The sequence below is a fragment of the Mus caroli genome, unplaced genomic scaffold (genome assembly GCF_978045245.1).
Source record: "Mus caroli unplaced genomic scaffold, Mus_caroli_1 scaffold_6, whole genome shotgun sequence".
NCBI lineage: Eukaryota > Metazoa > Chordata > Mammalia > Rodentia > Muridae > Mus > Mus caroli.
The window spans coordinates 114,250,779-114,268,832 of record NW_028227261.1 but is presented as its reverse complement, the minus strand read 5'-3'; the positions used below and the strand labels follow the sequence as shown (position 1 = coordinate 114,268,832).

Genomic DNA, 18,054 nt, shown 5'->3' with positions numbered 1-18,054 from the left:
GATTTCAGAAAGATCTCCCAAGATGGATGGAAATAATACTATAAAAAGGCCTCTAGCACCAAGAACAATCTACAAATTCAACATAATCCACATTTTAAAAAAATCACAGAACTAAACAAAAAACTAAAACCCTAAAATTCATGAAACTAAAACAGGCACCCTGAGAGGAAAGGATGACATCTTAAATGGGGGAGGGAGGGAGTGTGATGAACCTCATGTTATAAGAAAGCAGAACAGGGTACCATTTCCAGGAAAGGGGGGGGGGTGGGCGTCCAGAGAGGGACTGGTAAAGGGGATGGAAGAGCCACAGAAGAGGGAATTAAATAAGAACAAAGAGCAATGGCAGGAATGGCTGAACAAACTAGTTACTTTGTTTCAGTATTGAACTAGTTACTTTGTATGCTAATGTAAATGACTAAAGATCAGATTAAAGGATTGAAAGGCAAGTGACCCTGGTGTTAAGAAAAGCCTTGGGTGGGTTTGGTCTCCTCAGCCCCCCCCCCCCCCCCCCCCCCCGTCCCCCCACAATCATTAGGTTTTTTTTTTTTTTTTTTTTTTTTTTTCTGCTTCTCTCTTAGCACAACCAGGGCATGGGTAGCCCTGGGTAGTGTTCTTTAGCTCCTCTCTGCATAGCCTGTTAGGCTTCGGAACTCAAGAGAGTCAGAATTAACTTGCAGTTTCCACCATCGTCCAACACCAGGAAAGACATCTAGGCTTTAACTTGCAAAATGAAAAGTAGCTGCCGCATGCCCTCGGTCGGTCACCCCTTCAAACGCCCTCTCCCTTCTCCCTGGGGGTGGGGGTGAGGTGGGGAGGTCTGTTTACTCAGATGGAAGCACCCGGTGCAATTTACAAAAAGAGTCTGTTATTCCACCAATCAAGTCCCCAAAAGCTAGATGTGAACAACTGTGTTAAACTGAACACACGGAGTCTGGAGAAAGTTTTCCTCCACGAACTTCCTTGGACCTCCACGGATTTCAGCAACATGATTTGACAGAAATGCGCGTGTCAGTCCTCTTGCTTCCTGCGGCCCTCACCTCCACCTTTGGCCCCGGCCCAAAGCCTTGCTCTTTGCTCTGTACAGGAATCTAAGGAGGGGCGGGCGCATTCTGATTTCTCAGTTTCTCATGACAGGACAACAGGAGGCACACAGCAGTCTAGAAGGTGAAAATAAGACGAACAGACCATTTCCCCAGCTTTGAAAGTAAGAAAAGAGTGGTATTCTTATGCAAGTTACTACAGATTGCAGGAATTTTGTTCCCGAACATCAAATCCCCATGCTGTCTACTCTAATGTGGCCTGGGAGTCTCACATACATGGGATAACCCAAATTGGCATAAGAAAGGCGCGGGGTGGGCGGGTAGAGGAGAGACGGAGCCTTCAATTGTTTCTGATCTGAGTGATATTTTCCCCCTCGCTAAGGTGGAAAGCCTGAGAGCCCCAGTTGGGGACCACTCACCATCCTCGAGCCAGGAACTCATGTAGCTGAGGATGTAGGTGGGGTCCAGAATCTTCTTGATATAGTCTCTGAATGCTTGCAGATTCTGCCGCTGCTCCGCTGTCATTCTGTGGCTCCAGGCGATCTATGAGCGCCCTGGCTCCCCCAAATCCGCCAGAGATGAACGTGGTGGGGACTTTCCAAGGAGTCCCGATGAAAAAGCTGCCTAGCCTGCTGGCGCTAGGAAACCGAAACTGCCTCAGGGCGCTGGAGGGGGCGGGGGGGGGGGGCGGGGATCCAGTTTCGTTTCTGAACCTAGACAGCCACTGAACCGCAGGGACCCAGAAGTACCTTGGAAATTGCCTTTAAGTTGGGGCGCAGCTTTTCGCGTAGTGGGTTTATATTTCTAAAGTGCGCACAATTGAAGTGCATAGTTCAATGAGTTTTGAAAAACATAAACGCCAGTTACCTCTTCCACAGATCAGCTGGGTCCTACAGTAATCTTTAACCTTTTTTTCCCTCCTCGGGGCAGGGTTTCTCTATGTAGCTCTGACGGTCCTGTAACTAGATCTATAGACCGGCTGGCCTCAAACTCACAGAGCTCCGAGATCGTCCCTGCTTCGGCCTCACAAGAACCGGGATTAAAGACCCCCACCCCCTCCACCTCACCTTCCATGCCACCACACCACCACCACCAGACCTAAAGAAGAGTTGAGGGAAAGATTGCGGGCCCGAAGGGGATAGGAACTCCACAGGAAGACCAACAGAGTCAACAAATTTTGATCCTTAGGGCTCTCAGAGACACCACTAAGCAAAGAGCACACACGGGCTAGGCCTCCCTGCACTTTTGTAGCAGGTGTGAGTTTGGTCTTTATATGAGTCCCAAACAACTGGAGCGTGGCTGTCCCAAAAGCTGTTGCCTGTCCGTGGGATATGTTCTTCTAGCTGGGCTGCCTTGTCTGACCTCAGTGGGAGAGGATGCGCCTAGCCTAACAGAGACATGATATGCCAGTGTGTGTGTGTGTGTTTGTGTGTGTGTGTGCGTGTGTATGTGTAATACCCAGAGGGGCCTCCAACCGCTCAGAGTAGGGGAGGGGGCATGAGGTGACTGGGAGGAGGCAGTGAGTGGGATGTAAAGCGAATACGTTAAAAAAAAAAAAAGTGAAAACAATAGTGAAAAAATTTTTTTAAAGAAAATGCCCTAGCCGGCTGTGGTGGTGCACGCCTTTAATCCCAGCACTCCGGAGGCAGAGGCAGGCGGATTTCTGAGTTCGAGGCCAGCCTAGTCTACAAAGTAAGTTCCAGGACAGCCAGGGCTATACAGAGAAACCCTGTCTTGAAAAACATACACACACATAAAAAAGCCCTACAGGCCAGTCTTATGGTTTCCTTAATTGAAGGCCCCTCCTCTATGATGAATTCAGCTGTGTCAAATTGACCTAAAAGTACCCAGCACACCAGCTCTGGAAGTTATTCAAGCTTCTTTTCGAGTGATCATATGTTTAGTTTTACTCTTGGTTCTACGGTTATTTCAAATTAACTTTTCGATATAACACAGAAAACTACAGCGACTTTTTCCAGACTTCTAATTGTATACTCTCACATATGCTGAAAACCTACCCTTCCTCCGCTGGAGAGCCTTGGGACCTTTATCAGGAAAAAGAAAAAGACAAAACTGACTTTACATGTGTAGATCCGCTTCTGACTCTCCTCCAACTGTTTCTATTCCCTGACATTTATAACAGTACCAACCACTTTACCTGGGTTACTGCAGATTGCAAATGAAATCTTGAAATCAGGTAGTATTGAGTCCCCCAAACTTGTTTCTCAAGTGTGTAAAACCATGCCGGGGGTTTTTTTTTACATTTCCATATCCAATACCAACAGGTCAATTGAAAAACAAAACCAAGTAACTACCAACTGGATGTTTATCAGGGCTGCGCTGAGCCTACAGATGCAATCAGAGGACCAAGTCTTCTCCATGAGCATGGCATTTCTTTTTTTTTTTTTTTTTTTGAAAGATTTATTTATTTATTATATGTAAGTACACTGTAGCTGTCTTCAGACACACCAGAAGAGGGCATCAGATCTCATTACGGATGGTTGTGAGCCACCATATGGTTGCTGGGACTTGAACTCTGGACCTTTGGAAGAGCAGTCGGGTGCTCTTACCCACTGAGCCATCTCACCAGCCCGAGCATGGCATTTCTTTCCATTTATTTAGGTCTCTGGTTTCTCTCAGCTGTACCTTACAGTTTTTTTTTAAAGATTTATTTATTATTATACATAAGTACACTGTAGCTGACTTCAGACACACCAGAAGAGGGAGTCAAATCTCATTACAGATGGTTGTGAGCCACCATGTGGTTGCTGGGATTTGAACTCAGGACCTTGGGAAGAGCAGTCAGCACTCTTACCCGCTGAGCCATCTCACCAGCCCTGTACCTTACAGTTTTAAGGGTACAAATCTTTTATATGTCACATTAACTTTACTCCATGTCCTTTAATACTAATGTAAATGGGATTGTTCCTGAATTCTTATTTTCAAGTTGTTGCTACCCTACAGAAATACAAGTGGGTTTTGATTGCTGACTTTGTATCATGGTACACTGCTAAATTCACTTATTAGCTCTAGTAATTTAATTAAACTTTTCTGGTAGACCATCCTGTCACCTGTGAATAGTCTTACTTCTTCCTGATGCGCTGCTATGACTTGTTAATGTCCATTCCTCATAGATTTCCCAGTCTTTATGCCTTTTGTTTCCTTCCCTTCCCTTGTCACCCTAACACCTCTAGTAGAAAATTGAATGAAAAGGTGAGAGAATTGACAAACTTTATCACTGATCTGGGTGGGAACCCGTTGGCCAGTGCTTCCCTTTAACTGTGACGTCAGATGTGGGTGTAGGCTTGCTTTCCCTGAGTAACTGGGTTATTTGGCCTCCAGTTTTCAAGTCCATCATCAGGGGAAGCCAAGGCAGGAGAAACTCAAAGCTTTAGAAACCTGGAATCTGGGATGGAAGCAGAAACCATGGAGGAATGTGATGTCCTGGCTTTTTTTGCTCTGGATCTTGTTAGATGTGAGAAAAACAAACAAACAAACAAAAAACCAAAACAACAACAAAAACATTTGCACAGCTGTCTAATCAAAGCAAGCTGGATTTAGAAATGCACAGGGGTCTGGCCAGATGACTCCCTAAGAAGTGGGGTTTCAGAGAACAGCCCCTCATTGGCTTTTGAGATTTATTTATTTATTTATTTATTTATTTATTTATTATATGTAAGTACACTGTAGCTGTCTTCAGACACTCTGGCCAGATGACTCCCTAAGAAGTGGGGTTTCAGAGAACAGCCCCTCATTGGCTTTTGAGATCCATTTATTTATTTATTTATTTATTTATTTATTTATTTATTATATGTAAGTACACTGTAGATGTCTTCAGACACTCCAGAAGAGGGCGCCAGATCTCCTTACGGATGGTTGTGAGCCACCATGTGGTTGCTGGGATTTGAACTCTGGACCTTAGGAAGAGCAGTCGGGTGCTCTAACCCACTGAGCCATCTCACCAGCCCTTGAGATCCCTTTTATGGGGAAGGTTAGGGTTCATAGAAAAAGCTGTTGAGATGATTGGCTGTTAGCACCGGGACAGAAGAGTGAGGACTGGGGGGCGGGGGGGCTCAAGGCTGCCTGTGAAGTAGAAGTGAACGAATACATTGTGTGGAAGGGGAGTCATCACAGGTGCTCAGGAGCAAGGCAAACTGGTCCATATACATCACGGGGTTACAAGTTCAGCAGAGGCTGAGAAACATGGTTTGCAGGATACATTAAGCTTAGGAAGCAGAACCCCACCATCCCCTCAACCCTCCCCCCCCCCTTTTTTTTGAGACCAGGTTTCTCTGTGTAGCCCTGGCTGTCCTTAACTCACTCTGTAGACCAGTGGCCTCCAACTCAGAAATCTGCCTGCCTCTGCCTCCCGAGTGCTGGGATTAAAGGCGTGCGCCACCACTGCCTGGGTCAGCTCCCTTTCTTATGCAGCCCAGCACAACCTGGCTAATGGCAGTAGTGCTTCAAGTGTGATGGGCACTTTCCATGGTTCAGGCACAGAGACCTATCTGCGGGGCCATTTCTCAGCTGAGGTAAGTCAGGCTAGGTTTCTGTCACGTTGACAAAAACTGACAGATGCTCTCTGTCAGATTAATGACTCTCTCTCTCTCTCTCTCTCTCTTTCCTACTTTTTAAGGTTTTTTTCCCCCCCATGAATGGATTTTTTTTTCAAATGTCTTTTTCCACATCTATTGTAGTGATCATATATTTTGTTAATATGCCAACTTTTATAGATTGATTTTTATTTTGTTTTATTTGGGACAGGATCCTATATAGCCTAAGCAGGCCTGGAACTCAGTATGTAGTCGAGGATAGCCTTTGAACTATTCCTCCTGCTTCTACCTCTAGACTGTTGGGATTACAAGACTGTGCTAACATGCTTGTCTCATTGGCTCACTTGTGAAGGCTAAGCTGGCCTAAAATTCCTGCAATAAATCTCTTGGTAATGATGTATCATCCTTTTTATATACTTCTGGATTCAATTTGCTGATACTTTTCAATTGGGTTTTTTGTTTTGTTGGCTTTTGGCTTTGGTCTGTGCTCATAATGGTTATTGGCCTGCAATTTCCTTGTAATGCTTTTTGTGCTAGTATCATAAAAGTCTATGTACTGGTAGCATGTTTTCTCCTTAAATATTAACAGGATTCACCAATAGACCATTTGGGCTAGTGATCATATTAGTCATATTTGTTTAGATTCAACTTCTTTTCTACATATAAGGCTATTCAGAATTTTTTAAACTTCACCTTGAATGAATGTTGGGAAATTATGATTTTTTTCAAATGCTAGAATAATTAAATGAAAATCTATTAGACTGGGGCAATTCTAAGACGCAGTAAAGAAATCAGAGAAACAGAGAAGAGGACAAGCTCGGCCAATCACAGGTAGCCGCTGAGCAGTCCTTACTTCCTCTTAACTGCTCACTAAGAAAGTCCAAGTAAGGCCCAAACCGCAACCAATCAAACATATGTGCTTCCCTTGTGGATCCAAGCGCAAAAGCAAAACAAAAAAGAAGACAAGAGAACTTTTTCCCACCAACACCTTCTGGCCAAACTCGGAAGCACTTCTAGTTTGGAGATGGCCAATTCATGGCTTAGCTGCTGAAATAACCATGTTAAAAAGGTAACATGCCCCAGGAATCTTCCAGCACCATACATGTGTTTCTTCTAAATTAGTAAAGTCGTCGCATACTTGTTCATGACTTTCCTTAAATCTTTTTAAAACCTTTAAAGAAATTCACCCTTGTTAGACATTTACCAATGTTACCTTTTGTTTCAGAAAACCAACTTTTACTGATACATTTCTTCATTATTATTCCCTTTTCTATTTTATTGATTTCGGCTGTCAATATTAGTGCTCCTTATCCACTTGCTATTATCATTCTTGTACTAGCTTCTCTGTGTAGTCCTGGCTGTCCTGAAACTCTCGGTAGACCAGGATAGCCTTGAACTCAGAGATCGGCCTGCCTCTGTCTCTAGAGTGCTTTGGTATTAGCTTCTTAAACTAGGATTCTGGGTTGCTTATTTTATAGTTGTCCCTGTATAAAAGCACGTGAGTCACCCGAGTTTCCCCTTTTCAGATGAGAATCTGGAACATTCCACAAATCTTGATGTTATTTTCATGACATTCCATTTGCAAGTTTCTAATATTGTGAATTCCTCTTTGATCTCTAAATAAGTATGATAGGAACTTTCCTAAGTAGCTTTGAGGTACGACTTCTGATTCTGACCTGCTGTGGTGACAGATACTGCAATACTTAGCCTTCTGAAATTTAGTGCAACTTGTTTAGGGCTTGGCATATAAAATATTTTTTTTATTAAACATTTTCTTTATATACATTTCAAATGCTATCCTGAAAGTTCCCTATACCCTACCCCTACCCTGCTCCCCTACCCACCCACTCCCACTTCTTGGCCCTGGTGTTTCCCCTGTACTGGGGCATATAAAGTTTGCAATACCAAGGGGCCTCTCTTCCCAGTGATGGCCTACTAGGCCATCTTATGCTACATATGCAGCTAGAGATACGAGCTCTGGGGGTACTGGTTACTTCATATTGTTGTTCCACCTATAGGGTTGCAGACCCCTTCAGCTACTTGGGTGCTTTCTCTAACTTCTCCGTGGGGGGCCCTGTGTCCCATCTTATATATGATTGTGAGCATCCACTTCTGTATTTGCCAGGCACTGGCATAGCCTCATACAAGACAGCTATAACAGGGTCCCTTCAGCAAAATCTTTCTGGCATATGCAATAGTATCTGGTTTGGTGGCTGATTATGGGAAGGATCCCCGGGTGTGGTAGTCTATGGATAGTCCATCCTTTCATCTTAGCTCCGAACTTTGTCTCTGGTCTCTGTAACTCCTTTCATGGGTATTTTGTTCCCTATTCTAAGGAGGAATAAAGTATCTACTCATTGGTCTTCCTTCTTGATTTTCTTTTTTTTTTTCTTTTTTTTTTTTTTTTGGTTTTTCGAGACAGGGTTTCTCTGTATAGCTCTGGCTGTCCTGGAACTCACTTTGTAGACCAGGCTGGCCTCGAACTCAGAAATCCGCCTGCCTCTGCCTCCCAAGTGCTGGGACCTTCTTGATTTTCTTGTGTTTTGCAAATTGAATCTTGGGTGTTCTATGTTTCTGGGCTAATATCCATTTATCAGTGAGTGCATATCTAGTGACTTCTTTTGTGATTGGGTTACCTCACTAAGGATGATATCCTCCAGATACATCCATTTGTTCAAGAATTTCATAAACTCACTGTTTTTAATAGCTGAGTAGTACTCCATTGTGTAAATGTACCACATTTTCTGTATCCATTCTTCTGTTGAGGGACATCTGGGTTCTTTCCAGCTTCTGGCTATTATAAATAAGGTTGCTATGAACATAGTGGAGCATGTGTTCTTATTATCAGTTGGAACTTCTTCTAGGTATATGTCCAGGAGAGGTATTGCTGGATCTTCCGGTAGTACTATGTCCAATTTCTGAGGAACCTCCAGACTGACTTCCAGGGTGGTTGTACAAGCTTGCAATCCCACCAGCAGTGGAGGAGTGTTCCTCTTTCTCCTCATCCTCGCCAGCATCTGCTGTCACCTGAATTTTTTATCTTAGCCATTCTGACTGGTGTGAGGTGGAATCTCAAGGTTGTTTTAATTTGCATTCCCCTGATGATTAAGGATTTTGAACATTTTTTTCAGGTGCTTCTCAGCCATTCAGTATTCCTCAGTTGAGAATTCTTTGTTTAGCTCTGAACCCATTTTTTTATTGGGGTTATTTGAATTTCTGGAGTCCAGCTTCTTGAGCTCTTTGTATATATTGGATATTAGTCCCCTATCAGATTTAGGATTGGTGAAAATCCTTTCCCAATCTGTTGGTGGCCTTTTTGTCTTTTTTTTTTTTTTTTTTTTTAATGTTTTTTCGAGACAGGTTTTCTCTGTGTAGCCCTGGCTGTCCTGGAACTCACTCTGTAGACCATGCTGGCCTCGAACTCAGAAATCTTCCTGCCTCTGCCTCCCGAGTGCTGGGATTAAAGGTGTGCGCCACCACCTCCCAGCTGGCCTTTTTGTCTTATTGACAGTGTTTTTTGCCTTACAGAAGCTTTGCAATTTTATGAGGTCCCATTTGTAAATTCTTGATCTTACAGCACAAGCCATTGCTGTTTTGTTTAGGAATTTTTCCCCTGTGCCCATATCTTTGAGGCTTTTCCCCAATAAAATACTTTGAAATACATCCCAGAGGCAGTTAAGCTTAAAAGAACTAGGGCTTGGGAATGTGGCTTAATAGGTAAAGTGTTTGGCACACAAGCATGAGGACCTGAGCTTAATCACGCGAGCCCACATAAAAATGCCAGGGATGGTAACATATACTTGTCAACATAGCATTGAGGAGGCAGAGATGGGGATTTCTGCAGCTCTCTCTGTTCGTCCCATCTATCCTAACTGGTGATCTCCAATCCAGCGAGGAGAGAGACTGTCTCAGGGGATATGAGACAATGTTCCTTCCTGAGAATGACACTTGTAGCCACTGTATGCACGAGCAACACCTCACGCACATGCACAGCAGACACATGCATAAAAGGAAAGGGCAGGCATTGGGTAGCTTTAAGGCATGGCATTCTATATTGTCAATTAAACCACTACTTTGGTTTATAATGTAGCCCACATCTGCTATAGTCTTAATACCCTGAGGAGTTACAGAGACAAAATTTGGAGCTGTGTCAAAAGGATGGACCATCTAGTGATTGCCAAATCCAGGGATCCATCCCATAATCAGCTTCCAAACGCTGACACCATTGCATACACTGCAAGATTTTGCTGAAAGGACCCAAATATAGCTGTCTCTTGTGAGACTATGCCGGGGCCTAGCAAACACAGAAGTGGATGCTCACAGTCAGCTAGTGGATGGATCACAGGGCTCCCAATGGAGGAGCTAGAGAAAGTACCCAAGGAGCTAAAGGGATCTGCAACCCTATAGGTGGAACAACATTATGAACTAACCAGTACCCCAGAGCTCTTGACTCTAGCTGCATATGTATCAAAAGATGGCCTAGTCGGCCATCACTGGAAAGAGAGGCCCATTGGATATGCAAACTTTATATGCCCCAGTACAGGGGAATGCCAGGGCCAAAAGGGGGAGTGGGTGGGTAGGGGAGGGTATTGGGGACTTTTGGGATAGCATTGGAAATGTAAATGAGGAAAATACCTAATAAAAAATTAAAAAAAATAATACCCTGTTCTCTGGTACTATCAAATACAAAGAATGTCAACATCTCCAACTATTACTGCTTTTTCCCCTGTGTCCCTTTGTTTCATAAACACTGAAACTGTTACCAGACATTCCCACATTTAGGACTACCACAGGGTTCTGATACCTTATGTTTTATGTCATTTCAAAGGGTCTTACATCAAAGCCCTACATTGTGATGTCCTTAGAGCCATACTGGTTTTCTGTGCTTATGTTTTGCATGCTGTGCCTTTCTCTATCCTATTTGTTTCCTTCCTCAGCTTATATGAAAGGTGTCTGTCTAGTATGTATGTATGTATTATGTATGTAAGTGTTATATGTGTGTGTGTGTATAGCTGGGCATTACTTCTTACTCATTTTAACAATCTTTGCCATTTAATTGAAACAGTAAACCCAATTACGTTTAATTATTGACATGAATTTAAAATTTTGATTTTGCTGCTTATTGTACCTGATTCTATTCTTCATTTCTTTGTATCATACAAATATGATTTTACCTTTCACCTTTAGTCATATATCCCTTTTCACACATGTATGTATGTCTGTGTACATATGCGTCTTATTTAGTGGTTGCTCCAAAGATTATACAATACACATCGTATGAGACTTTATAGTTCACTTGGGATTGATGCTGTACTTCCTCAGGTACACACACAAAATCCCACCTTTTCGCCCACCTGCTCCTAAAGGATAACATCAGAAACCTTTCCATGTGGTGTAAGACAGGATAGACAGATAAAAGCTTTGTTGTGAGTAGTCTGCTGTCCTTTCCTGAATCCTGTTCTGCTTCCACTCCAGCCCGGGCATTCACTCCGGGTGGGAGGCACAGCTTCCTCCGGACTTCACGCCTTCTGCTTCTCCAGCCTGCCGTCAAGGGTTGTTTCGCCTTCATTTCCTTTCAGGCATTTTTTTTTTTTCCAAACAGTTCTGGGATTTCAGCTGTGCTGCCTCCCTCCCCTCTGCTTCATTTCCCATGACTCACCTTAAAACTTCTCTCTGCTCAGTGCAAACTTGTCTTTTTTTAGTTGACATATGTTTGTTTTTGGTTTTTGGTGGTGGGGTTTAAGACAGGGTTTCATGACGCAGCTGTGGGTGTCCTAGAACTCACTATGCGGATCAGGCTGGCCTCAAACTCTCCAAGATCTACCTGCCTCCGCCTCCTAAGTGCTGAGATTAAAGGTATGTACCACTACCACCACGCCCGGCTACATATATATTTCTAATAACATCTTTGAAGTCTGAGCTGAGCCAGGCCAGATGGTCAGGCTTGTAGTTTAGCCTACTTGGGATCCTGGGGCCAGAAAATACTAAGACCACTCTGAATAATGTGGTGACTTCTGTCTCAAATGTGAAAAAGAACGCTAGGGATGTGACTCTGTGGTAGAGCATTTGCCTAGCAGACACAAAGCCCTGGGTTCAATGATCCCAGTTAGGGAAAATTTAATCCTTGTTTGAAAATTCTATTATTGGGTTACTGTTTTTTCTCTTGACTCTGTGTCCCCTCATGTTTACTAATTTTTCATTTTATGCAGGGCACTGCGGATACCTTATGGTATCTCTAGATCCTACCACCTTAATCTTGGGAATGTCACCTTTTGTTCTAACACACCTCCAAATTATTAGCACTCCACTTTGAACTCCCAGAACTTCATTTACACATTGTAACAGCTCTGTCCCATTTTTTCCCTTAATGTGAATTAAGCCTTTGGTCTGGATTATGGCCCTTCATAAAAACTCCTAAATGGCTGGGCAGTGGTGGCACATGTCTTTAATTCCAGCACTTAGGAGGCAGAGGCAGGTGGATTTCTGACTTCAAGGACAGCCTGGTCTACAGAGTGAGTTCCAGGATAGCCAGGGCTATACAGAGAAACCCTGTCTTGAAGAAAAACCAAAAAGAGAAAAGAAAAGAAAAGAAAAAGAAAAAAAAAAAAAGCCGGGCGGTGGTGGCGCACGCCTTTAGTCCCAGCACTTGGGAGGCAGAGGCAGGTGGATTTCTGAGTTCGAGGCCAGCCTGGTCTACAAAGTGAGTTCCAGGACAGCCAGAGCTATACAGAGAAACCCTGTCTCGAAAAACAAAAACAAAAACAAAAAAAAGAAAAGAAAAGAAAAAGAAAAAGAGAGGGGAGGGGAGGGGAGGGGAGGGGAGGGGAGGGGAGGGGAGGGGAGGGGAGGGGAGGGGAGGGGAGGGGAGGGGAGGGGAGGGGAGATGAAGAGAAAAGTTTCCTAGTCATTCCAGATGGGTAGGACTCAAGCTCTAGAATCTAGTCTCCTCTGTGGCAGCTCAGACATCTGCAGGTTTGGTCACCCTTCCAAGCTCTTCCTTCCATGGGCCCTTCATATCTTCCCTGTATACAGGCATCTCAGAGAAAAGCTCCAATGAATCTTTTATATACAATCTTAGGGCTCTCCAAGTACCTCCCTGCTTTCTAGATCTCTCCCTCATACTCCATGGTCCATCCTATAAAACAGTAAGGATTTCTTAGCTTCCAGCCTCCATCTAAACTGAGGAAGGCTCACTCTTGTTTGTACACAGAGACAGCATATCTCTGTGTAGCTCTGGCTGTGTGGACCTTGCTTTGTAGAACTAGCCTTAAACAGGAAGCTCTCATTAAAAAAAAAAAAAAAAAAGCCAGCTATTTTTATACAGTGCAGTTCCCATTTCTCAAAGGTTCACCTCTCTTTCTTTTGGGTTTTTCTCAGTGCCTTTATGTAGCTTTTCTGTTTTGTACACTTGAACTATACTAGCCTTAAGCTTATGGCTCCCCTGCTTCAGCTTCCTGAGCTCCACAATTACAGGCATGCCACTGTATCTGGCTTAGATCTAGTGGAAATTTTTAGTCCTTGAATGCTTGAGACTGGGTATCTGTGCAGCCTAGATTGGCCTAGAACTTTCCTTGTAGTCCAACCTGGCTTTTAACTCCTGGATTGCAGGGTATGTCACTAGATTAGGCCCTGGGCATGGGTCTTTGACTGAAAGAAAGAAATACGATCAAGAATTGCTTTCAGAAGGCAGAAGTGTAGCTGGACACAGTGGCAGAACTCGGGAGGCAGAGGCAGGGGGATTTGAGTCTGAGGTCAGCCTGGTCTACATAGGGCTTTCCAGCTCATCCAGGATACACAAGTGAGACCCTGTATCAAAAGAAGAAAAAGGATAACAATATGTCTTGTTTTATGCTACCAGTGGGAAACACTGTACCCTTGAATGCAATGGATTTATTGACACCACAGTTGTAACCTGATTCCTAGGTAAAATGTGACCAAGCCATGAAAAGGGTGCCCCAGGATGGTGAGAAGACCCCTGTAAACCTCAGACCCTCTCTTTGGCTGGGCATTATCACGTGACACATTTAGAGTACACACTTGCATTCCATACATAGACACTATTAGAAGGCGTCTTTATGAGCTTAAATCTGGCTGTCAAAGAAGGACAAAGATGTATGAACAGAACCAAATAACTGCCAAATGTGAAGTGACGTGAAGACAGGTCATCATTCATCACAGTGGTGAAGGAATGCCTAACTGAGCAAGACAGAGCTCAGGGAGTCCTTAAGAATGAGGAGGATTCTGCTAGTAAACAGACCCAGAAAAGAGAGGTGGCTGTCAGGTATCGGGGCAGAGCTCACAAAAGGGCCAAAAGACCAAAGAGTGTATGTGATCCTGGAACTCTTGAGCACTGAGCAGGTGGCAAGAGGTGGTGTGAAGATATAGACAGGGCCTTTAAGATAAGGAATTAAGTCTAACCAAAGGATTTTAAGCAAGGGATGACATAACTAAATCACTTGTTTATAATCCCTGTCTGACTCCTATCTAGAATTAGTACATAAGTCTGGAAATGACTTGGTTAAGATGAGGGCTTGGGTAAGGACAGGAACAGAGGAGACTCAGCAGCGAGCGAGCTAAGACTGACATTGTGGGTGGTATTGTAGAGGAAGAGGAAAAGTGTCTGGCCGGAGGGGGCCAGACCATGGCAGAGGAGAGAGAACTTAAAGCCTCTCACACTCTGGTGTGGGAAATGGACAGAGATGATCCATACAAAGGCAGTGAGAAGAGATAAAGCAGGGTGCTGCAACGTGGTGTGATGGAGGTGACATTTAGTAGATTTGGTCAGAGAAGCCCTTATGAAGATAGGATGTCTTTAGAGTGAAGAACGTTCTACTCACAATGAACAGAAAGTGCCAAGACCCCAAGGCAGGAGCCTATGACCTGGCAAGGGAGAGGAGGTAGATAGAGTTGCCAGAGTGGGATGCTAGGGAAAGAGAAGCAGCCAACGCTACTTACAGACCTCGGGGCTTTGGGCTTAAATACTCAGAATTTTGAAAAACGGGATAATTAAAGTGACCAGAGACAAAGGTGCAGAGGAGCAAAGGTAGAAGAGGGACTAAGGAAACACTAGCTGAGTCTCCTCCTCAAAGACTACACTTCCCAGCTTCCCTTGTGGACTACAAGGGCCAGAACATAAGATACGGTTAGGGTTGGGGTTGGGATTGGGCCAAGTATACTGATCATCTCAGAGTTTCACTTCCTGCCCCGAGTCAGTCTGGATGCATAGGTTCAATAGCTCAACAGCAGCTACCTCCACCATCTCATCCATGTCCCTTACTGCACACATTCATCATCTTCAACCACAAGGGGAAGCGGGAGCTGGGCTGGTGAGATGGCTCAGTGGTTAAGAACACTGGCTGCTCTTCCAGAGGTCCTGAGTTCAATTCCCAGCAATCACATGGGATAAAAAAAGGGATTCGATGCCCTCTTCCTTCTAGCATGAAGGTATTTATGCAGAGACACACATTAGCTAAATAAATAAATTAATTAAATTAAATAAAAATTAGTCAGAATCCAAAGTTCCGAATACTGTTTTCTGCTTTTCCCACTGACAAACATTTACCAGGTTAAGAGAAATCACAAATCTTAGTGTTCTAAAATTGAGATATTCTATCTCAGGTAGACCTCAGCATTAATCACCAACTCTTTACTATCCCCCCTGCCCCCAGACAGGGTTTCTCTGTGTAACCCTGGCTGTCCTGGAACTCACTCTGTAAACCAGGCTGGTCTCAAACTCAGAAATCTGCCTGCCTCTGCCTCCCAAGTGCTGGGATTAAAGGCGTGTGCACCACTGACCGGGCAACTCTTTATCCTTAATTCTTGCTCCTTCAAAAGGCACCTCAAGCCCAGTCCCACTCTTGACCTGCTGTTCTGATTGTCTTTCCTATTTCAGAAAGAAGAGAGACGTTTTAGGCAATGTTCTATTTACCTATAAAGATCTTTGTGCACTTTGCACCCTCTGCCATTTCCAAATGCCTAACTACTTTCACTTGCCAGTTTTGGATCCTCTATCACTCAAGCACTTTGCTTTATCATTACTGCTTTCAACCTTTCCTTCTGCAAGGGTTCTGCCCCCCTAAACTCAAGAGTGTCCCTCCCTAGGGTTTGGCGCTTGGGGCTTTATGCAAACCATGAAAGCAGCTAACACTGAGCTCTATCCCAGCAGTGGACAAGGCTGCACAAATTGCCCAGGCAGGATTTGAACTTACAATTCCCCTGCCTCGGCCCTTTGACTAGCTGGGATTACTACCTGTGCCTCCCTCCAGGCTCTGGGACCTATCTTTTTTTGTTTGTTTGTTTGTTTTTCGAGACAGGGTTTCTCTGTGTAGCCCTGGCTGTCCTGGCACTCACTTTGTAGACCAGGCTGGCCTCGAACTCAGAAATCCGCCTGCCTCTGCCTCCCAAGTGCAGTGGGACCTATCTTAAAACATAAAACAGAGCCACCCCTATTTAAACTCAGCACTCTCCTTCTTAGTGCTGCATCCTTCCTACAGAATGAACTAAGACTGCTCTCACCACTGACTTCAGGCACACAATGGTATATCACTTCTAACCTCAGCCTCCTATGGGCAGTGGGAGTCTCTTTCAACACAAAACATGTCAGTCCTCCCTCCTACAGAAACAAAGCCAGACTTTGGTGCTTAACACTTATTCAGCTACCAGCTTTTCAGCCTCCTCAAATCCTATCACGTTTTATAGACCAACGACTCGTTCTGTATCCTCTCACTTCATCCTTTGGTAAGCTGTGTTCCTGCACAACCTCCCTTCAAATACTAAATCACTTCCCTAACCGCCACCCTGTGTTCCCTGCAGCCTTTCACTCTTCAGATCCAAACCGCAGACAGCATTTCCAGCAGCAGCTGTCTATGTACTACTCATTGTGTGTACTAAAAAGGATGCAGAAGGTGGGCTGCACACGTCTTCACTAAGTGACTAGGACAAAATCCGAGTATCACGATAAGTGAGGAAAAGGCTGTAAGCCACTGGAGAGTGTATCCAGCTGTACTAGTAAACAAAAGGAAAACATCCGATTACTAAGTGCCACCTAATAAATTATACGAAATTATTTTATAATAACCATAAGAAAGAAGCATCAATAGGTCCCGGACTCAGCAGAGGCAGGCTTACTAGGAAGAGGATGCTCGTAGGATTGCAAAGCACCTTCCCACAAACTAACCAAAGAGCGAAACTCCTGAGAAGAGTAGGGGAGAAAAAGCACAACCGAACCAAATGATCAAACTGGGGTACACGCCAGGCGTGGTGGCGCACGCCTTTAATCCCAGCACTCAGGAGGCAGAGGCAGGTGGATTTCTGAGTTCAAGGCCAGCCTCGTCTACAGAGTGAGTTCCAGGACAGCCAGGGCTACACAGAGAAACCCTGTCTCGAACCCCCCCCCCAAAATTGGGGTACACAAGGACAAAGTTCAGATACAATGAACAATAGATACCCCATACATACCGTTCTAGCCAAGTCCGCAGTCAGAATGGAGCCACAACCAAGAAATCCAGGCTCGCTCTGTAAAATACATGCTTCAAAAGTATCAATGTGGTGCCAGACATGTACTAGTCAACTGCTCCAGACGGAGACCACAGAACAAAGGACATCCCGAGGGCAACTTCTAAGCCACACATCGTGTGTCAACGTCACAGTTCCCCGATGATTATAACAGTCATACAAACCCATTCTTTAGAAAAACAGGAATATTAGGATGAAGGGTCATTTGTACAATGTAACTTTAAAGTAGTTCAGAAAAAATACTGCATACACTATTCACAAGGCAGTGAGGAACTGCCCTGGATGCTAAGTAGTAGATAAGCAGATTATACGATATACACACAACACATTGTTTGGCCATAAAGAATGAGGTCGTACCCTCAGTAAGATGAATGGGCTTGGCAATGTTCCTCGAAATAAGCCAGACTCAAAGCCAAGTGTTGCAGTGTTTCTCATGTATTTGGAATCTAGATTCTAAAACATCAAATTACACTATTTGGCAAAGAGGACCCGTGAGAAAGGGAGGGGGTAATAAGAATACTGAATTATGACCAAAGTGCACCATATACATGGATGAAAGGGTCATAATAAAAACTATTCTGTGCACCACATACTAATAAAAACGTTTTTTAAAGGAGAAAAAAAGGAAATAAAATATATATATGTGCACATGTAGAGAGAATCTAAAGATGGAAACAAGTGTGGTATACATTTACAAATTGCTACTGAAGAGTCCTGCAGCCCTTCTGGAAAATTTGGCAAACAAACACCATAAAAATACTACAGAACTACATGTGTATTTATAATAAGCTCAAAAAAAAAATGCTACAGACCCTTTATCCAACCAGGAATCAATACAAACATCACACATTAAAGCTTCCACTAAAGACAGCTGATGCAATGGCACACCCCTAAGGTCTGCTACTTAGGGGACTGTGGCAGGTGGATTGAGCTAAGGAGACCAACCT

General features: G+C 44.0%; 1 protein-coding gene across 1 annotated transcript in view; it reads right to left on the bottom strand.

Moving 5' to 3' along the window:
* Nucleotides 1-1,684, bottom strand: part of Rigi (RNA sensor RIG-I) — a 46,352-nt gene extending 44,668 nt beyond the window's left edge. Inside the window, exon 1 of the mRNA XM_021159600.2 lies at nucleotides 1,460-1,684. Coding sequence (XP_021015259.1) covers nucleotides 1,460-1,565 — 106 coding nt within the window. The 5' untranslated portion in view covers nucleotides 1,566-1,684. The remainder of the gene's footprint in view (nucleotides 1-1,459) is intronic.
* Between the last annotated feature and the right edge of the window lie 16,370 nt (nucleotides 1,685-18,054).